The 24,338-nt window shown below is 44.2% G+C and overlaps 1 protein-coding gene across 2 annotated transcripts in view; it reads right to left on the bottom strand.

Annotated features, from left to right (window-relative positions):
* The window catches only part of Csgalnact1 (chondroitin sulfate N-acetylgalactosaminyltransferase 1), a 202,207-nt gene that overhangs the window by 51,794 nt on the left and 126,075 nt on the right, over positions 1-24,338 (bottom strand). For both annotated transcript variants that reach the window (XM_013026096.1, XM_013026087.1), the window contains exon 3: positions 5,401-6,305. In XM_013026096.1, the coding sequence (XP_012881550.1) occupies positions 5,401-6,034 (634 nt within the window). In that variant the 5' untranslated portion in view covers positions 6,035-6,305. The remainder of the gene's footprint in view (positions 1-5,400; positions 6,306-24,338) is intronic.

Raw genomic sequence — 24,338 nt, 5'->3', positions numbered from 1 at the left:
TTGCTTATGTGGTGCTGAGGAATCGAACCCAGGGCCTCATGCCTGCAAGGCAAGCGCTCTACCACTGAGCCACATTCCCAGCCCACCTGCTATTAAGTTTTATAGTCACCTCCATGTCCCCTTGCTTTATGGCCCATCAAGGTTTGTCCTCTCTTAGTCTACTTGCACTGCTACAACACAATACCTGAGGTTGGGTAACTTGTAGAACAGGAAATTATTTCCTCGTAATTCTGGGAAATCAATGGGAAGTTCAAAGTCAAGATGTAGTGTCTGTGGAAGATGAATCCTGCACGCTCAGAAGTGGAGTAGGCATCAACACTGCACACAACCTCTTTCACAGGCTGTAATTCCCCTCACAAGCTACCATACCTCCTCTGGTATGGCAGCTCAGGACCTTCAATACCAGCTCCTTGAAAGCCAGAGATCAGAAGATCACATCTCAACCAACGAGCTTGACACAAGTGTTTGCTTGTAATCACAGCTATGTGGGGATATACATAGGATTCTGGACTGAGGCGGATATGAGGCAAAATGTTCAAGGCCCTCTCTGAATAATAAATAAAGCAATATGGAGCTTAGTAAGTATAAGCCTCTGAGTTCAAACCCCAGGAATACTGAACAACAAAAAAGCCCACAAAAACCAATCAATTCATCAATAAACAATACTGCATTTTGGAGGGACACAGTTAAACCATAACTGCATCAAAGCTTTAACTGTCTCCATCTCACCCCTAAAGAGAGTATTTGGCCTAGGACTCCTCTGGCCACACTATTCACCCCACAGGAGCTGCAGGAGGTGCGGGGGGAGAGAGGTGCACAGGATGGGGACAGACCAGAGTGTGACCCAAGGAGACAGCGGACACTAACAACTCTCAGAAGAGTCCTGCCGTCAGATGCTTGGATTGCAGAAGAGGAAGAGTTCAGATATGGTTCAGCGTATGGACTGATATCAAATGTGTGTCCAAATGCTCTCCTGAAAACCACGAAATCCAAGCCAAATGTTGTGTCACTGAGTTTCCAATACTAGTGTGTGCATCCTCGACCGAAGGAAGAACTCAAGCACACCCACTGAGAAGGGAGTTTTGTGTGTATGTGAGGAGGCAAACACTGAGACGTCCTGAGGCCAGGGACTGATCATACTCCATTTTCTTTGCTCGCACAGACGGTTGTCAAAGATGAATGCAATCATGGAAGAACCCAATGCAAACACCAGGACCACCCTGGCAGATGCTGCTCTCCCTGGCTCTTAGAGACAAGTACTTAAATCATGTAGATGGTAAATTAGATGGGCCTAAGTAGACATTCTCCCTCTGCAGACCTTGCAGAAGTGCGGGCAGCCACCACAGGCAGATCAGACCTTACCGAATCTCTCCTGCTACAGGATAGGTGCCAGTCCATCTACCAAAGGCAGGTGACTCCTACTGGATAGCGAGGGGTTCCTCAGAGATGGTGGCTTAGCAAAAGCGTTAGCGGTGCTTTGTCTCTGCAGATGAGAGGCTGGCGGCTATCAAGGGGGTATATATCAAGTGTGTTACTGATGGAGTAAGTGAGTCTAACAGAGTCTAAGGGTGAGTCACACAGTGCTAATGCCACCAAGCCACCCACTTCATAGTGAGCTTTAAGCTGTATAGAGTGATTGTCATCTTGCCGCATCTCATGGAGTTTTGTTATTAATTTTTCTTTCCTTTCTTTTGAGGTAGAGTACTGTGATAGATGCCAAATTGGCCTTATATTTTCTGTAGAGCCCAGGCTGTCCTCCAATTCATGATCCTCCTACCTCAGCCTCCCGAGTGCTGGGATCAGAGGCATGCACCACCAAGACTGGCCTTATTATTTCTTTAAGCACAAAGAATCACCATCTTTATCATACTAGTTTAAGGTTCAGTAAATCTGTTGCCTTCATTCAGAATTCTCAGAGTGTGTGGAGCACTCCTGCTTCTAAAATTCTTCTCCTCAGACTTGAGCTAAATTGCTCCACTTTTTGTACTAATGAAACCTACGCACAAATCAAAACCATGCTCTCTGAGATAATGTCTAAAAATGTGAATAAATTATTTTAATGAGATAGTACTTTTAACGCTTGCCCTAGCTCATCATGAAGGAATGGTCTCAAATTGGGCCTTTTCCATGTACAACTTTCACCTTCACAAGGTCTGGACCATAGAGCATCAAGCTAAGATTGGAATTCAGTCCAGCCAGCTACCTCTCTGAACCAAGAATCACAATCTATAACCTCAGGATCTGGTGTTTGTGAGGCAGGTGCTCTACCACGTTAGCCATGCCTCCAGTCCTTTTAGCTATTTCTCAAGTAGGGTCTTACGCTTTTGCCCAGGGTTTTCTCTGACCAAGATCCTCCACGGTCTTCCTCCTATGATTTGGGGATTTATAGGCAGCTACCCTCACACAGGATCTTACTTTTTGCCCTAGCTGGCCCTGAACCATAATTTTTCTAAATCTACCTCCTAAGTATCTGAGATTACAGTTATAAGCCGCTGTCCTCTGCCAATGGCAGAATTCTTGTAATGACAAGAATCCTATTTTGTTCTGTAACGTCAGTCTTTTCCAAGTTCCTTGTTTTATTGAACTTAATTCTATCTCTCTGCTCCTTCTTCCATCTGGCAGACCTTTTCAAAACACATGCTTCCTGTGACAATAGAAGACGTCATCCAAAAGTCCCTTCTAACCCACAGATGAGATGTTAAAAATTAAATCACTATCAACCATGCATAATGCTTTGTCTTTATTTACTTGTCACGTGAGAACACTGGATTAGGTTTATGCTCTATCTGGAAGATGCATGTGGGCTGATCTGCCCCAAACACCAGCCATGTACAGCCCATGAAAGCAACATGGGGTAGCTTTTGCTGAGAATATCTCCAACAGAAATCCAGTGCCACTGCAGAGCAAATCAAATAGGGACACAGGGCTGGTGCTACTGCTGATGGAGAGCAATGGGCCTTGTGACAAGGCACTGTACACAGACACGCACAACACGATTGCAACAACCAACAATAACAAGGGCAAACATGCAAAAAGGCAAGCATTGATTTGTAATCAAGTGCTTTTCCAAATCGTTTTCTACCCAGGCCGCTCTCTCACACCTACTCCAGCGACAGAGGCAAACAGGGAGGGTTGTTTTATTTTTTAAAAAATGTTTGGTGATCTTCCCTTGGAGTCAACTAGGAAGATAATGCGTGTGGAAATTTGTCACACACAGAAAAGCGCTGTAAGGTTTGATATTAGCTCATCAGTATATTTTGAAATCTTGAGTGCTTAGCATACACAAACACTACACAAATTACTGCTGAAGGCTCTGCATATTTTCTCTTTTAATCTCATGGGAAATGAGGGTCAAGAAAATCCACACACTGAAATATTTCTCTACCTGGCTCATGGTATGTGAAAAACAGTGCCTCATTAAAACTGCATGAATTTGTGGATCCCCTGGAAAGTGGAAAGACCCCAAGCCACAAAAGTGTCCAAGAGAACAGACTTCACGAGCATCCAGAGGGGTTGTGATGAGAGAAGAATCTGCCTGGAAGACCGTTGGCCAGTTTTAAAACAAAGGAGGAAGTGGGTTAGGCGGACACAGGTATACTTCTGGGCAACTTGAAGTTAATTCTGCCCCCAAATCGGGAATGAAGGTAGATATCTTTGAAGGCCACCATTTCGTCCAAATTATTAGCTGAAATTGGGCATGGTGGCACAAGCCTGTAATCCCAGCGGATAATCAGGAGGCCAGCCCAGGGAGAGGTAGCAGTGATACCCTATCTCTAAAACAAAATAAAAACACAGTGTTAAGGAAGGGATCGTATTGAGAGAGAGGAGGAAGAATGATGAATGGGGTGACATTGATCAAGATGTATTGTACTTATAAATTGACATGCTGAATGATAACCCCTTTGTACAACTACTTAAAGAAAATAAAAATGTAACTGATAAAAAGTACTATGTCTGTGGGCATAGCTTGAATGGTAGAGAGCTTGCCTAACATATGCAAGGCCATAGGTTCATTTCCCATCGCTGCAAAAAAGTTATTAGTTGATTTTTGAGCCAGCAATGATATGTAATTTAATGAAAAGATGTTTTCTTTTTTAAAAAAATCAGACAACCGTGATGTCAGGCTGTCTTGTGCCCATTTGTTTTATTTCCGTGTGCTCTGACAATCTGTACAATACAATGAGGTGGCACCCTGGAGAAAGACTTGCTGGATTAAAATCCTGGATTTGGGTTAGGCGCTGAGGCTCATGATTGTAATCCAATCTGTTTAGAAGGAAGGGATCATGATTGGAGGCCAGCCTCAGAAAATAATTAGCAAGAATCATGGCAACCACTAAGCTGAGCAAGCTGGAACACATCTCCCATTCCTGCAATGCAGCAGACATACATAGAAGGATTTCCATCCAGGTTGACCCAGGCAAAAATGCAAGATCCAAATGAAAAAATTCAGCACAAATAAGTGTGTGGGACACAGCCCAAGTGGTACAACGTATGCCTAGCAGGCACCAGACCCTGAGTTCAAACCTTAGTATCACAATCAGGCAAATCAACCAACCAACCAATCAATCAATCCTGCCTCTGCCACTAGCTTGGCCAAGCAACAGGTTTTGAATGAATTTATAGCTCCATATCCTTATTCCTTGGGGAGAAGTGAGTCAAAGTTTTGCGAGCAGGCCTGCCTGCCTGGGCATTGGTAAGCATTCTGCTCTGTTCCTTCGAGGTCTGATAGCCAGTTCAGTTCCTAAAAATCCCCAGGAGAAGAGAGAATGAAAATCGCCTCTCAGTCTGTTGGGGTCTCAAAGTATTACGTGTGTATTTTGTTTTCTTCTGTTTATATTTATATTTGTATGTGTATATGAATATATTTATCATGCCATACTTGGAGCTTGAACTCAGGGCTTGGACTCTGTCCTGAGCTTTGTGAGCTCAAGGCTGGCATTCTACCCCTTGAATCACAGCACCACTTTTCACTTTTAAAAAAAAACGTTGGTAGTTACTTGGAGATGAGTTACTTCAAACCCCAGCCCTCAGATTTCATCCTCCCTGAGTAGCTGGGATTACAGGTGTGATCTCAGCCTTCCTGAGTAGCTAGGATTACAGGTGTGAGCCTCTAAGAGCCAAGCTGCTTCTGACACTCAGCCTCTGCCAAGGAACAAAGAAACTGCCCTTAATGTCCATTTCCCCAGCAAGTGAAAACACATGTTTCTGCAAAGTAAGAAAACCCAAGGACACTGGCTCTCATAAGGCTTGACAAGGGGCCTCTCCCCTTAGCCAATTGCTGGTCTCAGATGGAATCTGCCTGGGCTTGGGGAAGGCCTGGGAAGGGAGGTAGTGGGGTGGGGGGGTACCCCAGACCCGATGCCTCTTCTCTGACCCCCCCCAATTTACAAACATGCCAACCTTCTATGAAGTCCGAGGCGGTGTACGCTCGCTGATTCGGGGCGCTCTCCGCAGGGCTGTTCAGGCTCTCCAGGGCCGACTCGATGGCTTCCACCAGCTCGTCCCGCTTGTCCTTCCTCACGGGCTTCTCCTCGGGGTGGCGGGTCAGGCCGGTCTCCAGCTGGTACACCTTCTGCAGGGTGAAGCTCTCGAAAGGCACGGCGGCGTACTCGGTGGCCAGCTTCACCCCGGTCTGCACCTCCGCTTTGCTCACCTGGGCGCGCAGGAAGGCCAGCAGGTCGGCCTGGGCTGGGGGTGCGGGAGGGCCCGGGGCGGGGTGCAGGCCTGCGGCCTCGCTGGCCTGCTCCTGGCCGGTGCGGAGCTGCGCGCTGCGGGCCTGGAGCTCGTCCTTGAGCTGGGCGATCTGTCTCTTGAGGCTGCTGACGTAGTTGCGGTGCTGCTCCTCGCGCTCCTGCAGCACGGCCTGGTAGCTTTCTTTGCCCGTGGGGCCATTGGCCCGGGGGAGCCCCAAGGCCTGCTCCTCGTCACCTTTCGGGGTGCATGCCAACATGTAGAGGACCGAAACGGTGCAGCAGAGCAGCACCAGGAGCACCGCCATGCGAGAGATCCAGCCCAGCAGCCCGCGGCGGACCATGGTCACTCAGGGGAGGGCCATGCGTCCAGACCACGTGGCATCGCGGCCCCCCACCCCGGCAAGGGCTCCCCGGTCTAGACCACCGGCAGCGTGCTCCTTCCGTCCATCCCACCTACACAGGGGCCTGAGCCTTGGCGCTGATCGCCGCGGGAGACAGCGGCTCCGCTCCCACTGGACGGTCTTCCAGGAGGAAGCAAAGCGTCGGGTGGAGACTCCGACTTCTCCCGTTCATCCACATCGTAGTCCGCTCCCCCTCAAAAGGCTGCAGGACCTGGGGAGACAGAAGATGAAGAAGATAGCACCCCAAGACAATGGGGAGCCGACACCCCCCGCCACCCCCACCCCTGAGGTCTATGCAGGGTGCTCAGAGAGGATATGAAATATTGGTAACCTGTCTGTCCATCGGAACACAAACGTGTATCTGTGCAGAGCAAGGGAGGGAGGAAATGTAGGCGAATGCAAATGATAATTCTTTCTGGGTGGAAGGATTGTAAGTGATCATTCCCCTCTCCTGTGGGTATGTGTGCATGCACGTGTGTGTGTGTTATAAATTCTCTACCACCACACACACATTTTAATCTAAAAAAGAAAAGCAAAATGTTTATGACTTTGAAATTGCAGGCCTTGGACTTCAGCCTCCTGAACAACTCAGATTACAGGCATGAACCACTGGACCCCATTTTAATTATTCTTTATAGAGTCTTCATCTAGCCTAGATATCCTAGATTCTGACGTCATTTTCAGGAGTTCTGTCCTGGTGGCTGATGGGAAGGGGAATCTAGCCAAGTCAATTAGTATCTCTAGGCTCCTTAGAGGACAGATGTTCGGCTATCATACACTCTGTTCTAAGATGGGTGGTGATAGTCCTGAGCTCACAGGCTTAATCTGAACATTCTATTTCCACACATGGGCATTTTCTCCTCCATCACACTGGAGGTGGGGAGATGTGCCTATTACCCAAACCACTCCAGCTCCAAAATAATTCCTTGCTCCATTTCTCTTAAAAATCCCGCATACAACATTTTCTCTCTAATATTCCTCTAGTATTTTCCTGGGCCTGAGGACTCCCTCTACTATAATTTAGAACAATACACAGTTATTAGAGCTAAGTTTAAAGTGCATGTTTAGCGCTGGAAGCCTCATCTGTCTGATGAAAATCTTGGGATTTGTATAATTACTATAATTCTGTGATTAAAAACATCTCAGCTTTGGTAGCTGGGCACCTTGCTGTTTTTAATGAAATCTATCAGATGAACTCATTATATACAAGTATTAAATTACTAGTGAAGACATGTTATCAAGTTATTCTGCAATTTGAAAGATTTCTGCTTTAAATAGGTTGTCATTAAAGACAAAATAAGGCAATAAAATAAGGTGGAACATTCAGGCACAATTTGTTATGCGGTAGAAACTTAAAATATGCAAACTAGCTCACAGATTTTTAATGGGATTATTGTTATATTTGCATAACAGATTGAAGTCATGTTGGTTAACTAAAGCAATGCATTCAGACTATGGTTAAAGAAAATTGAAATGATAGAATATCATTTTGTTCTGTTCCATAGGTCTGTCTGTTACTCTGGCTTTCAAAATTCACTAGATAAATGTCAAGGTGACTTGGTATTGATTCAACTCTTAAGGAGGAAAGGAGGAGGGAAAAACATAGATATTTGAGGGAGAATGGACTTTTCCAAAGAAGCAACAAACAGCCAAGAATTGCTGTCAATGAGGGAGCGCTGAATTCTTCCTTTTAGATATTGGAAGGAGAACATTGTAAGTCAGACACAAGCTCTGCATCCTTTAGCAGACATAGCATTTACAAATAAGACCAACAATGTGATCTACAATCACAATAGTAGCTGGTTTTAGTGTTTCTGTAAAGATAATGGAGGATAATATACTGTAGAGACTAGAGCCTAGAAACTAGACCTACAGAAAATTTGAGCCTTTTATTTGACATCCCAGAATGCCATTCTTATTTTTAATCTTTAAAAAATATTATCTTTAGGCAGTTGTACAAACAGTTTGTATTCAACTTGTCACTTTGTGAGTACAATGCATCTTCCATCAATCATTCTCTACCTTCTCTACCAACCCCACCCTTACCCTCAATTTTACCTAGTTTCATTTTCACCTCTATATACTGAATATTATGACTACATCATTCATTCTCTCTGTTTATCTCCCCTTCCTCCTTCTTGACCCCACTTTTCCAGAATGTCATTCTTGAGAGTAGATGTCATTTCCCTAGCTGTCACTTTTAGGAAAGATACTTCGTGGAGATACAAATGGACTGATGGTCAGCTGAGCTGCAGGGGCACTGTACAAGCTCCCTGCCTAAACTCAGGAGTTGCAGAAATGACCAGGCATTTGTAAACTGTTTCCTGATTTGCTCATAAAGAGCAGCAGTATGTAATTACCAAACAATACTAACCACAAGTTAGAGATGACAGTGAAAACACCGCTTTATGAGATCACAGCAGCACTGTGTGACTATTTTTAACCCTTAGAAAAGGAATTTGGATTTTCAGACTAGCTCAGTCTCTTGGGGAGTTAGAAGGAACAGAGAGGGGATGGTGAGGAAGAGGGTGCCCTTGTCAAGAATATATTCAGGGAAGACAAGAGATGCCGATTTATTTTCTCATTGTTGAGTATCTTTGTGTTGATCAGGCCTCCGTCCATTTGGATTTTTAAGCATTCATCTCTACTAACTGCGTTACCCAACATCTTCCTATCCCTGGCCAACCCCTAAAGAGGGATGTCATACACCACATCTGGACACTCAAGCTATTGATTGGGCTAAAGAAGACTCACAGCATCGTGGACTTGCTGCCATTTTTATGATCTTAGGACCACTTACAGAATGGACAACAGACATCTCTGCAGCCCTTTTATGAAGGCAAACTGTGGCTGCAAAGCCACACTCTCTAGTACTCATCTGTGTCTGAGCCACTGAACAAGACCAAGAACTCTCCGACTAGAAAAGAGTCCTCAGTACAATGCAGCTCCATCCCCTCAGGTCAGCATAATCCTTTTTAGCAGTACTGGAGATCAAACCCAGGGCCGTGTGCTTGCTAGGCAAGACACATCTCCAGGCTTTCTTCAGAGGCTTTTCAAGGCTATAAAGGAATGCTGGAGGAATTTATAGTCTTCTTGAAACTTTAAGGCTGGGGATCTGAAGGACAGAGTTGGCCCACACTAAGGGGGCTGGCAAATGGAGTGGGTATCTAAAGATCCCAAGTAGAAGTGGAGCAACATTCTTGACACCTTAGCCAGATCAGGAGACATCCAGAACATCATCTCTAGACCTCCAAACAATCCAGCAGTGATGCAACAATGGATGTGAGTCAGAGTCCACAGCCCACTGCTCTGGGGATTCTTTGCACCCTTCTATCTAACACATAGGCTTCAAGTTCCTACCATGGTCAGTGCACTTGCCTAAGAAGTCATAGGAAAGAAGTCATAGAAAAAGTCATAGGGAAAAGAAGTTATGGGAAAAGTCAACCAAGCACAGATTCCAACCTTAGTGAGCTCAGGGGCCTGCAACTTAAATCATTTGAGATGTTATTCAAAACAGATAGGAAGTATTCACACCATGTTCCCACCTACCACTGTATGGGAAAGACATAAGAAATAGATCATTGAATAAAATTAACTTCAGACAAATGATACAAGTCATCAGTATTTGTCAGGATTCTCAAGTGGCCACAGAAACTGTCTCTCATTATTTTCAAGTAGAAATGATCGGAAAACAAGACAAGTCTAAGTTCGATCCAGAACCTATAACTCCACTCTGGTACTGTCAGTGGATACTGAGGTTTCTACAACTAGGCAAGTGCTGTTTGGAAGGCTGTAAATGTTTTACTCTGTAGATCCCAGTAAGCCCACTGGGTCGGTCATAAGAGCTGGGTACTATGACAGAGAACTTTCCAGGATATGTCTGCTCATGTCTACAAGAGGTACATAAATCATGGCAGACTTCAGGTTGAGCCCCATGGATGAAAGCTGTCAAGTCAGTGGTAGGCAGAAGGGATGGCAGATGGGGCCAGGGAACATGGCACATTACAACGACGGGCCTTGTGAGCGATAAAGGAAACTAGTCAAGGAACAGCAATAAATTCTACAAGACATCTCCACCCCGTGTGCAGGCACAGCCAAGAGATGGAGGAAAGAAATGAGCAGTGTCTTCTGCTTCAGGAAGTGGCAGACCAGAGCCTCAGTAGCGCCGTGCAGGTCAGCTCCACTCTGGCTTATACAGTGAGTTCTTTGACGGCCTTCCAGGGGAAGGATTAGCAAGCAGACTTTGAGTGAAAGGGTTCAATGTCTTTATAGAACATGTGGGTCCATATGCCATCCTGGGTGGGTGCACTGCAAGGATTTTATTCACTTTTCAAATACTCTCCCAAATAGGTATAAAACGAACACTGTAAACTGCATTGGCATGTTATGGCTTCATTTACAATCCCCATCCAACTCAGCCTCTCAGTTTAATTCCTGTAGGCAGAGCTTCCAGGATGGCCCCCAACAATTAGCTTCTTGGTGCTCATACCACTGTATGTCTGCTCTACCTGTCCCAGGGGCTTGATGTGAGTCTATGGAAGAAGAGGTGGGATAAAAGAAGGTGAGAATATGGAATACAAGACTGCAGCTTTTGTCTTAGGAGTCCTCTATCTTGCTCAGCAAGCTGCCATATTGTGAGTACGAGGGAGAAGCCCATATTGAGAGTAATGGGAGCCTCTAGCCAACAGCCAGATAGAAACTGAGACCATGCATCACCTTGGAGAGAGACTTGTCTGGTTTATCACTCCTTCAATGCTGCGGGGGCCACCCTGTGCCACAAAGTACAGGCAGACTTGCAATCAGGCTTCCTCTACCCTTCCCATTGCTTGTAATTACAACCACTTAGTGAGCATTTGCACTAGGCCAGACATCAGACTAAGTGTGTTATGAACATTATCTCATTTAATCCTCAAAACAATCCTATGAGCTCAGTCTTATTATCCCCACTCAAGAAAATGGAAACTTAAGAGTGATGTGACCTGCCCAAGGTACACAGCTGGCAAGAAGCCAAGCCAACTCCCAACCCAACTCTGGCTGACTGTAAGTTGCCCTGTCAGCCATCGGTGACACCAGGCGGACACCCTTGATAATCTGAACTGCTTTGCTTCACCCATCATATGCGATTGTACTGGTTCCTAAACTCAAGGTGTGCTTTTGTTCATGAGCAATCCCAGCACCTCTACTGTCACTTGAAGCTTTGTTTGTCTAGCAATCTGGGTTCTTTTTTGCATCTCCATGTAGCCATGTTTTGCATGTTCACATCTCGCGTGGCTGTGCACACTCACGTTCCCGGGATAAAGGATTCCTCTGTCAGCTGTGAGACTGGCTTTGGCTCTACACTTGGAGCCAGGACAGAATGTCCCTACAACAACTTCGTGTTTCCAAGCAGAGGGAAGGAGCTTAGAGCACCAGAGCGACTTTAAGATATCTCAATTGAAAAGCCCCCTGGCAAGGGACATTTTTAATCAAGTGAGGATGATCTCTGAATGGAGAGAAGGATTAACATCTCTAGCTGTCTAGATGCTCAGTTGATACAATGCCTTGAGCCATTAGGAGATTTTTGTTTTGTTTTGTTTTTTTCCTGCCAAGTACTGAATTCCCTTCTTTCTTCTACCAGACCATGGAATAGATAGATTCCCATAGCAATAGCCATGCGGTGTGTCTGCTTCACATCCTCCAGGACAGCCAAAGCTAGCAAGTGCTCAATGGTGACTCAGGGAAGGAGCATCTGTGGGGGGTGAAGTCAGGTCCTAAGGTCACTCTACACCCTGCTTCCAGAGAAATGCAGACTGTTTATTATCACGGAGGGGGCTAATGAAAAAGTGAACAGTGCTCTGCTCTGCAGCCAACTACCTCCCTGCTAAGCAATAAGCGCAGGGCACAGAGGGCGAGCAGAGTTGCTGAGTGGTGAATCTCAGCAACAAGGTCAGGTCAGATATGTGCCAGAAGGTGCCGGTGGCACCCAGTGAAATGGGTTCATGGTCATCTATGGTGCAAGGCAGCCTAGAGAGAAGGAAAACAGCCTCCTCACATTCCTAAAAGATAAGCCATGGGCCTTGCCATCAGCTAGGAGGGAGAGAAATAATAGGTACCAGAGACCTGAGACTGCCCGAGCAACACAATCTAGAGAGGCCAGTCCATGACTACGTGGAGGCAAAGGGGCTTACTCATCCCAGGAAGTGACCTGGGACCTGTCTGGGTAGCCCTAGGGGGCTCAAGAGTTCTTTTGGAGACTAAGTGGTCGGGCCTCCTGCATTACTTGTGATGTCACCTCAACCCCATGATGATCTTCATGGTGAGCCATCCATCCCCATTCTCCAAGGCCCAGAAATGGGTTCAAGAGGGCTGGTGACTCACAGGAGCAGTGTGATCTGGCATATCTCCCAAAGGTCTGTCTGGTAAAGGAACAGTTCCCAGGCTGGAACTGTTGGAAGATGGTGGAACCTTTATGAAGTAGAGCCGAAGTAGAAGGCGTTCAGGTCACTGGGGGGGAGGGGGAGAATGGCCCCACTGGAACAGTGGGATCCTGGTTCCCCTTTCCCCTTCTCTCTTTTGCATCCAGGTCATGAATTGTGAATGGTTTTGCCACATCACATACTTCCACCATGAGATATTGTCTCACCACAGGACCAAAGCCACAAGGTCAGTAGTTCATGGACCTTCCAAACATTTTCCCTTTGCAAACGGATGATCTCAGGTGTTTATTACAATAACAGGAAGCTGACTAACGCGCATGCCCACAGAGCCAGAGGGCTCCCAAATCCTAAATCGCCACCATGGTGACCTTCTTCAGCCAGCTGTGCACTTTAGAGAGTAAACAGAACAACACATGTACACAGAATCAGGAATCAGCTGGCTGGGTAGCCTGGGTCCTGGGAGACAGAGGAAGCTGCATAGCTGATTCTCAATCCCAGAGCAAGGACAAATGGGGCCATCCAAACCAAAGGAGTTCGCACTTCTCTCTGGGGTGGATGTGGACTGGCTTTCCTGGCTGAATGCGGTAAGAGGGGCTAAGAATGAAATGGCCATACTGAGTCTAGACAAAACAAACTGCCTAACTACTCTCAGTCCTCCTCTTCCTTCCCTACCTACAAGGCAGACATCAGCCCAGAAATGAGGGGCTTTCTTTCAGAAAGTACTGTTTATCTAACAGGACTACAGACAGTGCACACTGTGCAGAATTATTTTAGAAACCCCACCAAGTTAGATCAACAAAGCCTTTTCTTTTTGTGTATTCCAGTATGGAAACAGAACAAAAAAAATCTTTAGAAGAATGTAACAAGGGGACTTTAATAATAGATGTGTATGCAGTGCATTGTGATTTTTGATGAAGAACATTCAATACTCTGTACGGAATGGGCTAGAAGCCCAACACACCTAGCCTATCTGTGGGTTCTCCTCTTGACATTCTTTACCCTTGCTTCATTTTCTCCCACCTCACACTTACTGGTAATCCACACAAGTTCAACTATCTCTGCTGGGGGGCTAACTGGCTATTAAGGAATTAGTTTAAAACACTTCCCACAAAGACTATTGGGCAGTAGTGGCTCAGACCTGTAAATCCTAGCTACTTGAGAAGTTGAGATTGGGAGGAAGCTGGGCACAAAAGTTGGGGCCTGTTATCCCCAACTATGATGACCCAACTTAAAAGGAGGCATGTGCCCACGTAAGAATATCCAGCACAAAAAATGACCACATGCCTGTATTAACAGTCAGAGCACCTACCTAGCAAGCCAAGGGCTGAGTTCAAATTTTGGTATCACCAAAGAGAGAAAGAAGAGAGTGTTACCTACAGTAGCTCTCCTATTTGTACACACAGAGATGACACCGAATGCTTATTTAATTCAAGTTTGTTTTGCAGTGCAGTACTACTTACAGTCCCCTCTGGCCCACCTTACAACGCCGCATGCTTTCTGTCAATTTCCCCTTCTTAGCTACAACCCAATCTAACTGCATCTTCTAGTCACTACTGTCACCATGAGCATTTCCCAGATCAGAACACTGAGAAGGAGGGCAGTTGACTTCCCAAGTAACCCAGCAACGAGATGGCAAAACTGGGTTTCCAGTGCAGGCCGGGTGTCCTGTGGCCTGTGCCTTTCATCACTGGGCCATGTTTTCTAATGTGCTTTCACAGAGATGAGCATGGTAAAGGGAAGATGTAGACACAGGAGGGCTAACCTGGAAATGCAAGCTGCCCATTCAAGGAATCATGAGAGGGCAACAGGGAGACCTAGGAGAGGACTCATAGCCCAGGGTCCTTATATCAAGACAGGGTGTTAAACCTTCAGTCCACAGAATCTAAGCTTTAAAACAAGACAGTCTACCTGACAACAATGGAATTCTATCCTGTGGCTTACATCTGTAATCCTGGCTACTCAGGACCTGGCTGAACTCTGAGGGTCTCAGTCTTAAGCCAGCCCGGGCAAGAGAGTCTGTGAGACTTATCTCCAATTAACCAGCCAAAGTGCAAAGTGAAAGTGTGGCTCCAGGGTTAGAACACTAGCCTTGAGAAAAAAAAAAAGCTAAGGGATGGTGCATAGGCCCTGAGTTCAAGCTCCAATTCTTATGTTGAGGAAATCAGACAACTGGTGAATCACTCAGTGATCTGTCAGTGCTTAGAACCAAGCTACTTTTTGGAAGTGGCACTGTGGCTCAAGCAATAGAGCGCTAGCCTTGAGCTGAAGAGCTGAGGGACAGCGCCCAAGCCCAGCGTTCAAGCCCCACACAGACCAAAAAAAAAAAAAAAAAGAACTAAGCTATTTTTCAATTAGTGTGAGTCAAAATAAGGACTAAATCACACACACACACACACACACACACACACACACACAGAGAGAGCAAAACAGGAACAAAACAAAACAATTCTGCCCTGTGGGGAGTTTTGAGATAGACTGGGAAGGAAAGATTAACACCAGATTTGAGTTACTATAGTCTTTTAGATTTGAATCAAGGCCACAACACAGACAGAGGAGAAGGCTATAGGATATTATCTCTCTGCTAAAACCAGTGTTTAGCTCACCTGGTTCAAAAAATGGAGCTGCCTTTGGAATAACACACCAGCCAGGCTGACTTGACTTGGCACTGCCCACATAAATGGCAGATAGAAGGGCGGACTGTGGCAGGAAAACTGTTTGCATTCTTCAAATTATCTGGCGGGTCAAGTTCTTGTTCTACCCATTCTGACTTGATAAGACTTCTCTTGTCAGCCTCGCATTCTTCCAAGGTCTGCTTATCTTGTATTTCCTCTTATTCTAGTGGTGTAGTTCAGGGTTGAGAGCTGGGGTCAGGCCATCTGAGTCCAGCATTGTTTGATCCTTTTCAGTCTTTTGCTTCCCAAACAAATAAGAGACTACCCTAGAAAGCCTTGTGTTGAGGAAATGAGATACTACTGGTGAATCACTCAGGGGTTTCTCAATGCTCAGGATGAAGTTACTTCTCAAGCAGTGTGAGACACTGTTTCACTCTCAATCGTACCAGAGAGGCAAGCATGGTGCTGATGTCATTTTGTGATCAGACAAACCAGCCACTGCCCTAAGCCATTCTGATGGCTGGTGTTTACAGGAAGTGACAGAACTGGTAAAATGCACAAGGAGACCTGGAACCCCAAACTCTGCAGGCCCCTTGTATTCTGTCTACATTGCACTCCCAACATTTAAAGGCAGAGTACAGAGGGGCCTCCATACCTGCCCGTGCTCTGCTTGGGAGTCAACCAATGACAGAATTTGTTATGGAAAAAGTGGTGTCTGCACTGAACAATTACTTTCTGCTCATCTTTATTTCCTGAACAAGATGATGTAGCAACCATTTGCACGGCACTTAACATTGTTACTGGCTGTTATAAGTAATCTAGAAATAATTTAAAGTATAACCGAGAATGTGCACATGTCATATGAAAATACTGCTCCATCTTATCTAAGGGGTCTGAGCATCTACGATCCTTTGTCTACCTACTGAGGGGGCGGCCATAACTCCATCCATATCATATCCCCCAAATCCTTCCAAGGGAAAGTGGAGGAAAAGGAGAGAAGGAAGGAGCAAGGAGGGGAAGGATAGAACAAAGAAGAGAGGGGAAGAAAGAGGAAGGGAAAAGAGGAGAGAAAAAAGGAGAGGGCTGGGAAGGTGGCTCAGTGGTAGAACGCTTGCCTTGCATGCCTGAGGCCCTGGGTTCGATTCCTCAGCACCACATAACCAAAAAGAAAAAAGCCAGAAGTGGGGCTGTGGTTCAAGTGGTAGAGCACTAGCCTTGAGCTGAAGAGTTGAGGGACAGTGCCCGGCCCAGAGTTCAGGCCCCACAACCGGACCCAAAAAAATAAAATAAAAATAAATTAAAAAAAAAAGAAAAAAGGAGAAAGGAAACTACGGAATTTGAAACGTTCTTCTCAAACTCCAACTGAGTAGTGGAACCAATCTCACCTAGAGTAGTAAGAGATTAAAAGGACAGTGCATAGGACAGTGGCCCAGGATCCAACATGGAGGGGTCACTGGGTCCCAGAACAACCTATATCATGGGTGCACACATGAGACAAAAGCAGTAAGCACAATTTTCTGTACCAGAGGACTTGTCAGTAAGAGCCTGAGTCCAACACGACTGGACACCGACCTGTGAAGTCATTAGTAAAAGGAGGGCAGGAGGGAATCTCAAGGCCTCCTAATACTCTTTCGAGTTACAATTTCCCTGTAGCTCAAAATGACACGATTGATATACCAGAGTCCAACTTTCAGCCTCTGCTACTATTAGATATATTCCTGGGAGATTCAAAACAACTTTTAATAACAATAAAAGATGCTTTCCTAGCCACGCTTCCAGGAGTCTCTGGTGAGAGGAAGGAGCTCCTTGGTGCCCTCTTTTGATTGTCATTATTCTGACATATAATGGTCTCAGTTCAAAGCTGCTTAGCACTGGCACACAATGCCTCCCCCTGAAAGGTAAATTAGAATATGTTCCTTTTGATTACACGCGTGGAGCTACATCTGTTGCTGAAATTACCATAACTGCATTACCATAATCTCCAAGGAACAGAGTAACGAAGAGTTCTACCCTACACTTCAGTGATCTACTTTGCCATGAGCAATTGTGGAAGATGACTCGGCAGCCACACATGCGCACTGCACACCACCAACCTTACTGTGGTGGATGACACTCAGCTAGGACCACCACAGTCCCATGTCGTAACTGCCTTGAGAGTCAGCTCGCGTTATAACTGAAAGGCATTTTGTCCAGCTAATCATCAAATATGAATTAATGTGGAACAGACGGTGTCAACTACCATAGAGACTAGTGTGTAGAGGGAAGGGCTGGCCAGATCTCCATCCTCACAGGGTGATGGGAATTTGGAGGAGTTAAGGCCTAAAACCAACTATGATATCAGGAGAATGCCATCCATCATCACTGACATAAACAACATGTCGTTGATGAACACTGAATGTTGTAGTCCAGATTGTTTCTGGCTAAAGGAATCAAAGACATTTCTAACTGGGCTTTCCAAGGCGTACATTATTAATTAGGATGAGATACAGACATTTGGAAGAATACCTAAATGATCATAGACATGAAATACGCAGCAGATCTAGCTATTTTTCCACTAACTATTCCCACTCCCTATTCCACTGTTAAAGATGCATACTGTTTAACAACAACAAAAGAGAGACAACTCTAAACACTTATCAATTTATTAACTAAGCCTAATTTCTTTTCTAACTCATTTTTCCTAGCCTGTTTCTTAGCTTTTAGCCTTTTCATGAAACCCCAAACATACCTTAACAGTTATTGTTATTTATTTATTTTTAGTATTAGTTATCCCGTACAAAACAATTTTTTAAACCAAACATGGTTTAATTAATTTCTATGTGCCAGTTTTGTAAGGGCTTGAACTCAGAGCCCGGGCACTGTCCCTTAGCCCTTTTGTTTAAGACTAGTGCTCTATCACTTGAATCATAGCTCCCCTTCTGGCTTTTTGGTGGTTAATTGAGGATAAAAGTCTCATAGACTTTCCTGGCCAGGCTGGCTTTAAACCATGATCCTCAGATCTTAGCCTCTTTAATAGCTAGGATCATGGGCACCACCAGCATCTGACTATCTTACGGTAGATATAACTGCAATTATCCCCTGTGGTGTATCTACAGAGGATTCAGCATTTAGTGGCCATTGCTTTATCTCTATGTAGAGCTTATAATGACAGAATGTTTAGAAGGAGTTTTCTTAGTTGTGTAGGGACCATGGGTGCTTGCCAAAGCTCCATACTTATTTATTTCCAAGTCTCTGCTCAGTGCTATGATTGACATAAATGAAAGTATAACAAATCATACTTTTCGTCAACCCACCCCAGTTTAGGAATCAGACAAAAGAGGCCAAAATCCCAAGGAGCCATCCTCATGGTGACACTTGTGACCCAGTGTCAAACTCTGAAGAGCAAATCTACAAACAGTGCAAAACACAAACTGACCACCTCTTCAGCCTCTGTGTAACGTCTGCTTTATTTCTTCGCTATGGCTTTAACTCTCACAATTCAAGAAAGCAGCCATGACCCTTAAGTCTGAAAACTGTGCTCTTCATCCCATTTATTTGTCAAGCCAAGGTCTCCATCCAGGGTGTCCAATCTCAGTTGCAAAGCTGATGGAAACATCACGTCAATTTTCTCTAAACACACGTGCAAAGGCTTGGCAGAGTTCAAAGTGAACGCTCATGATGGGTGGTGCCATTTCTGCTTTTATCTTCCTTGCGACTGGCACTGAGAACCCACAGACATTTCCAAGGAGTTTAGCTTGAGGAAGCCAAATTACAGGTGATAAGGAGAATTCTTATTTACCTAGGAATGGTAGAGCAAGAAGTTTAGACCACCGGCCTCCCGCTCCGGGTGCCTATCTCCCACCGCTGGGTTGGGTCCCCTGGGCAGCGTCCTACTTTTCTATCCCTCACCTGCTGTGCGATGTGTGTTCTGGTTCCCTGGGGCCTTCTGCCCAGAGATGTACGCTTTCCCCAGAAGCCTTCCCTCCACTTCCCCCCAACGCACCCTTCAGAGCTGCTAAACTGCTTCCATCTCACAGGACCGCAGCTCAGTACCCAGGCCAGGAAGGTGACTGCACTCTGCATATCTGTAGCTCTGTGTCACCATGTATATGGTTGTGGGGAAGCTAGGGGAGGGGTATGTAGAATGTTTCGCAACTTCCTGTGAAGTATTTCCCCTAAGCATTTCCAAATAAAATGTTTAAAAAAATAAGAAAACAGAAAAAGCAGTTTAATGTTCTTGCCAGTCCCAGGACTGTCAAAGCCCACTCTCCCCTCACTTTGCCTACTTCCTTCCTAAAAATCCAGGAAAGACTGGGAGATAGGAACACCAACCCCATCCTAGAAGTTTGCATTTCATGACTTAAGAGATAAAATTCTAGATAAAATGGAAGAATGCGTGTTTCATTCATCCAGACATTATAAAACCCTGTTAGGCGTTATGATTGATGGAAGTCAAACAAATGAATTCAATTCTGAAACTATCACGTAGCTTAAGAGAGAAACGCTACAGACTTAGCCAATCTTCCAGCTAAATATTACTCTTCTGACAGGCATCTCTTGAGTAAAACAACATGTAAACACTTATTCTATTCAAATCTCTGGTTAATCCAGGCCTGGAAAAATCCCAACCAAAAAGTTCCAGACAGGGTGCCATTAACTAAGATGCACAGTATTCATACACTGCTTTGTTGAATGGTAACTCCTTCGTACAACTAGTTAATGATAATAAAAATATTCAAAAAACGTTTCCAGACAATCAGCAGCTTCTCAATCATTGTCTGAGTATTCAACAAGACCCACAACTCCTTCCAGGTAGGAAGATATCTCTAAGTATTTACATTTCCACCTACAACATCCACCTAAAGATAGGCAGAGCTTGATAAACAAAGTTCAGATAGGATTTCTGCACACACAGTGTGGTGTTGGCCAGATACCCATAAAGAGATAAATAAATCAGTGAGCTAACTGTAATACTAGAAAGACAAAGATGAGGAAGGTCATGGGCAGATGTAATGTAACCTAGAAGACTTTGTGTATGACATGAACAAAGCTTTGTATGTTAAAGCTTCATATGTTAGAAGTATAGATCCCAAAGTCACAGTATTGAAGTAGAGGGTCCATTACGAAAGGACTAAATTAGAAAAAATTAAAAAAAAAAAGAAAGGACTAAATTAGACACCACCCGTGGAGGAGATTAATGTAGTTCTCACAAGACTGAGCTATCTTCTGGGACAGCAGGTCTACTGTGGAAGAATAAACCCTCTCCATTCTCTTGTTTCCTTAAATGGCAACTCTCTTTCCCATCCTCTCTCTCTTTCTCTCTTGCTCACTCGCCCACGATGGGGTATCAGGTTATGATACAGCCAAGGGAGGCCTTCAGAGTACAATGTTGTCATGCGATTTCCACTTTCTAGTTGCTGGAATCAGCAGTGGAGTTAACCTGTTTCCTTCATACAATACCCAGTGTCAGACATTGTAATATAGCAACAACAACAATAAAAAGACTAAAGCAATTGAGAAGCCAATCCTGGTATCATATTCTAGTTGTGTTCACCAAATTAGCTGATATTTTGCATCCATCTCCCTAACTGCAATCTCTCGACTTGTTCAAGACTGAGAAAGATCTAAACAAACAACAACAAAAGCCACCTCTGACAGTCAGAAAGCTGGCCTGACATTCAAAGCAATGCCACTCCATCCTGTCATTAGGTTTGAAACATCTCCCAGACTGAGGAAGCCTCCGTCAGACAAGGTTATTCTGGAGACAAAAAGAGATCAAACAAAGCCACATCATAATTTTGTCTAAACACAGGGGAAAAAATTTATGTATCACCACATGACCAAAATGATGAATGTTGTCTTCATGTTATCCTCTCCTGGGTAGGGTTTATTAGAATGCCTAATTGGAGAATTACTTCCACTTTCTGATAGCATCCAATCAAGAGAAAAAAAAAAGTTTCTTTAGCCTTCCCCCTTTCATCCAGCCCCAGCCCAAATCTATAAGGGCTCTTCAATGCTCTCTCCCTGGGACCCCTGGTGATTCTCCATGTTTTGTGTTACCACTCAGAGCAAGAAGCAGTGATCCTGCCTGCCCACAATAGTGTGCTCCCGGTGGTCTGTGGCTACAAGGTGCTGGCAGAACTCATAAGTGGAAGATAAATAGATTGAGTCCTTAAAGCTATAGGCTTCTAACTTAGCATGGACTACCTCTTGGAAAGAGCAGAGCAGAATGTTTTGCAAGCTCTATTGGGGAATCGCTGTGCACATTATTAGGATTTGATTTGTTAGACTGGGTAGAAAGTATGTGGGGTTATCAGTCTTAATAAAACTAGAAGTCTAGAATCTTTTACCATATACTTTAAAGAAGGTTACCATGGCCAGCTATGTCAGAAGCTGAGGAGAAAACAAGTACGTTAAAATTGAAAAGTTACCCACCAAATCTGGCAACTGGAACCCCTTGTTAGCTTAGTGGAAAGTTTCCTAGGCAGATTATGGTTTTTCTAATTGGTAAGCTTGTTTAGCAGTGCTTCAGCTGTTCAGACAAACAGTGTGATTTATGGAAGACACTTGCTTTCTTTCCACGACCCTGGTGCTTAGCAAAGCTTGTGAGGCAGACAATGCCTATAAAAACCTATTGAAAACACTAAACCCTGAGTTTCGAATGGATTTTGTTAGGCAGAAAAATGTATGCATATTGTTGTATTTTCCACAGCAAGGGGTGGGGGGAGTATGACTGGTATGACTTTCCTACAATAAACACCAGAAGTGGCCCATAGATTCCTTTATCCATGATCTGTCTGTGTAGCCTTTCTGCTTCATTGCCATTAATCTAAAATTGTGCCAATCTTGAGTCACTTTGTGAATATCTGAATGTGTGCGTGGCCTCACACTCCTCACAACAAGATCTAACACTTTCTGGGTAAACTGTTAATGTTTCCAAGGGAGAAAATAGAGTATCAACATGAAATCCTGACTAATCAGTAGGGAGGTTTAAGAGAGAGATAGAAAGATGTGAGTTCACTTTTCACAAAATACTGTTGTAGTTCCGGGCCTAAATACTGTCAGAGTCAGGCAGGAACACAAGAAACTTGAGAGCCTACCAAGGAATGACAGGTCCAGTAACCTGTGGTCCAAGTCCCTCCCCTGCCTCTAGGAATTCAAGCAGGCCCATCACCTGGGAGGTGGGACTTCCCCTTCCTCCACCATGAAGACAAGATGGCGCCAATTAAACCCAATTCCCTAATGTGACCAAGATGGCACAGGTTTAGACCCAGTGTCTTCATTTGAATGCAAGATAGCCTGGAGTTGCTAATGCAAGGGTTTTCTATTAAGGAGACACAACTGTAACTTCTTTAAGATGAGTTGTTGGGTTGCATTTAGTTAGCAGGGATAAGAAAAATAGCTTGGTGACCACAAGGACATGTCTGTCAAACTATAAATTGTGACATGCCCAAATAATAAATCTGCTGTTTGCTAGAGGCAATGATACAAATCAGAGTGGATGGCTGGAATATCTACTGCCATGGAGACAAGGAGTTTATCTTTCTAATTCAATTTTAATAACATCTAATTGAATACAGTTCATCCCTACTTTTTAAAATACATATAGCTTTAAAGATATTGGGAAAAATTGTTATTGAATAACATTTATTATTAAAATACTAGGTATTAAACATGAAAACTCAGGTGTTTAATAGGAACATGACATTTTCCATTTTTTTTTCCTCCAGTAGTGAAGAAAAATTAATGCTCAGCTCCTTGGTTATTCTAGAACAAGAAAAATTTTCAAAAGTATTAATATATATATATAAAATGACTTCATAAATGCAACAAACAAAACCAAAGTTAATTCCAAACAGATATGCACCTGAATGAGTTAATCTTGCTTTTTCAAGCTTATTCATCAGTCAAGATATAGTGTCTTCAGAAACTGCTTTGTTAAATGGCAACTCCTTTGTACAACTACTTAAAGAATAATTAAAAAAAGATAATCACGTTATAAAAGTTCTAGAAGGGATCTCCATTTGCCTTTTTCCAATATTCTGGGTAGTGTACATACACACATGTATAATGGTCACATTCACATTGCCGTTTCTCTCACCATCATCCATTTCTAGAAATTTTCATATTGAAAAACTGAAATTCTGTACAGACTAACAATAGATTTGTATTCCTCCTTCTCCAATGCCAATCAGTCACCATCGATCACACGTTCCTGGTCAATTGACCACTCTAAATACCAAACGGAAGTGGAACCGTACAACATAATCAATGCTTTGAGTCAGAAGAAAAGAGTTTCACGTGCATTCAGTCGCTAACATTTAGGAATGCACATGGTCCAGGGCTGGAGGGAAAAGATGTGGAGAGCCAAGAATGTGGGAACAAGAAAGGGAATGACTTTGCCCTGCAAGGAAAAGATGATAGTAGAAAATAAACCACCAATAACAAGCAGAAAGGAGAGGGCATCACCCTCTGTAAGCCAGGCTTATGCAGAATCATCCTGAGTCATCATCTCTACTTCGTCCAGAGTTCTGTTCGGCCTGAGAACACTTACTAACACAGATAGCAACCTATATGCTGCGTTAAAAATTCAATGGCTGAAAAATGATTAAGTGATTAGTGACAAGACTTGTCATATATTCCTTAGTATTAAAAAATAAGAATGCAGCATACAAAATAATAAGCATTCAGTATACCTGATGGAAAATGACTTAACCTATAGCACTCACCTTCCCCTTTGACAGCAAAAGCCTAGAACTATCCTTGCTGCTGACCCTGCTGACCCATCTCCCCTCCCTTAACCCCTGAAGAAATGCACCAGTGGCGTAGGAAGAGAGCCTGTGAAGGAAGAGAGCCGCCACATGTGATGCTCAGGCCCCTGACTAACACAGAGGCTGCTGAGACCTTGGAACATCTCATCCTCCCCACGTCCATCTTACCTCCTCCCCCCACGCCACACACACACTGGACTACCCGCTCCCTGCCTAATAGTTAAAGGGACTCTGGTTGTAAGAGGGGATGTGCCATTTCCCCTTTCCAGGCTCCACTCCTGAATAAAGCCTGTTGGTCTGCTGAGTTCACTTTCTAACCTTTCTTTTTTTTATTTGTATTTTATTTTTTATAGTTATGTATATAGATATTTTTTATTGTGAAAATACTGTACAGAGGGGTTACAACTACATGGGCAAGATAATGAGTACATTTCTTATCAAGCATTGTTGCCTCCTCCTTTGTTTC

Source organism: Dipodomys ordii, unplaced genomic scaffold (genome assembly GCF_000151885.1).
Source record: "Dipodomys ordii isolate 6190 unplaced genomic scaffold, Dord_2.0 Scaffold4, whole genome shotgun sequence".
In the NCBI taxonomy this organism is placed as follows: domain Eukaryota; kingdom Metazoa; phylum Chordata; class Mammalia; order Rodentia; family Heteromyidae; genus Dipodomys; species Dipodomys ordii.
This window is presented reverse-complemented; position numbering and strand designations above follow the sequence as displayed.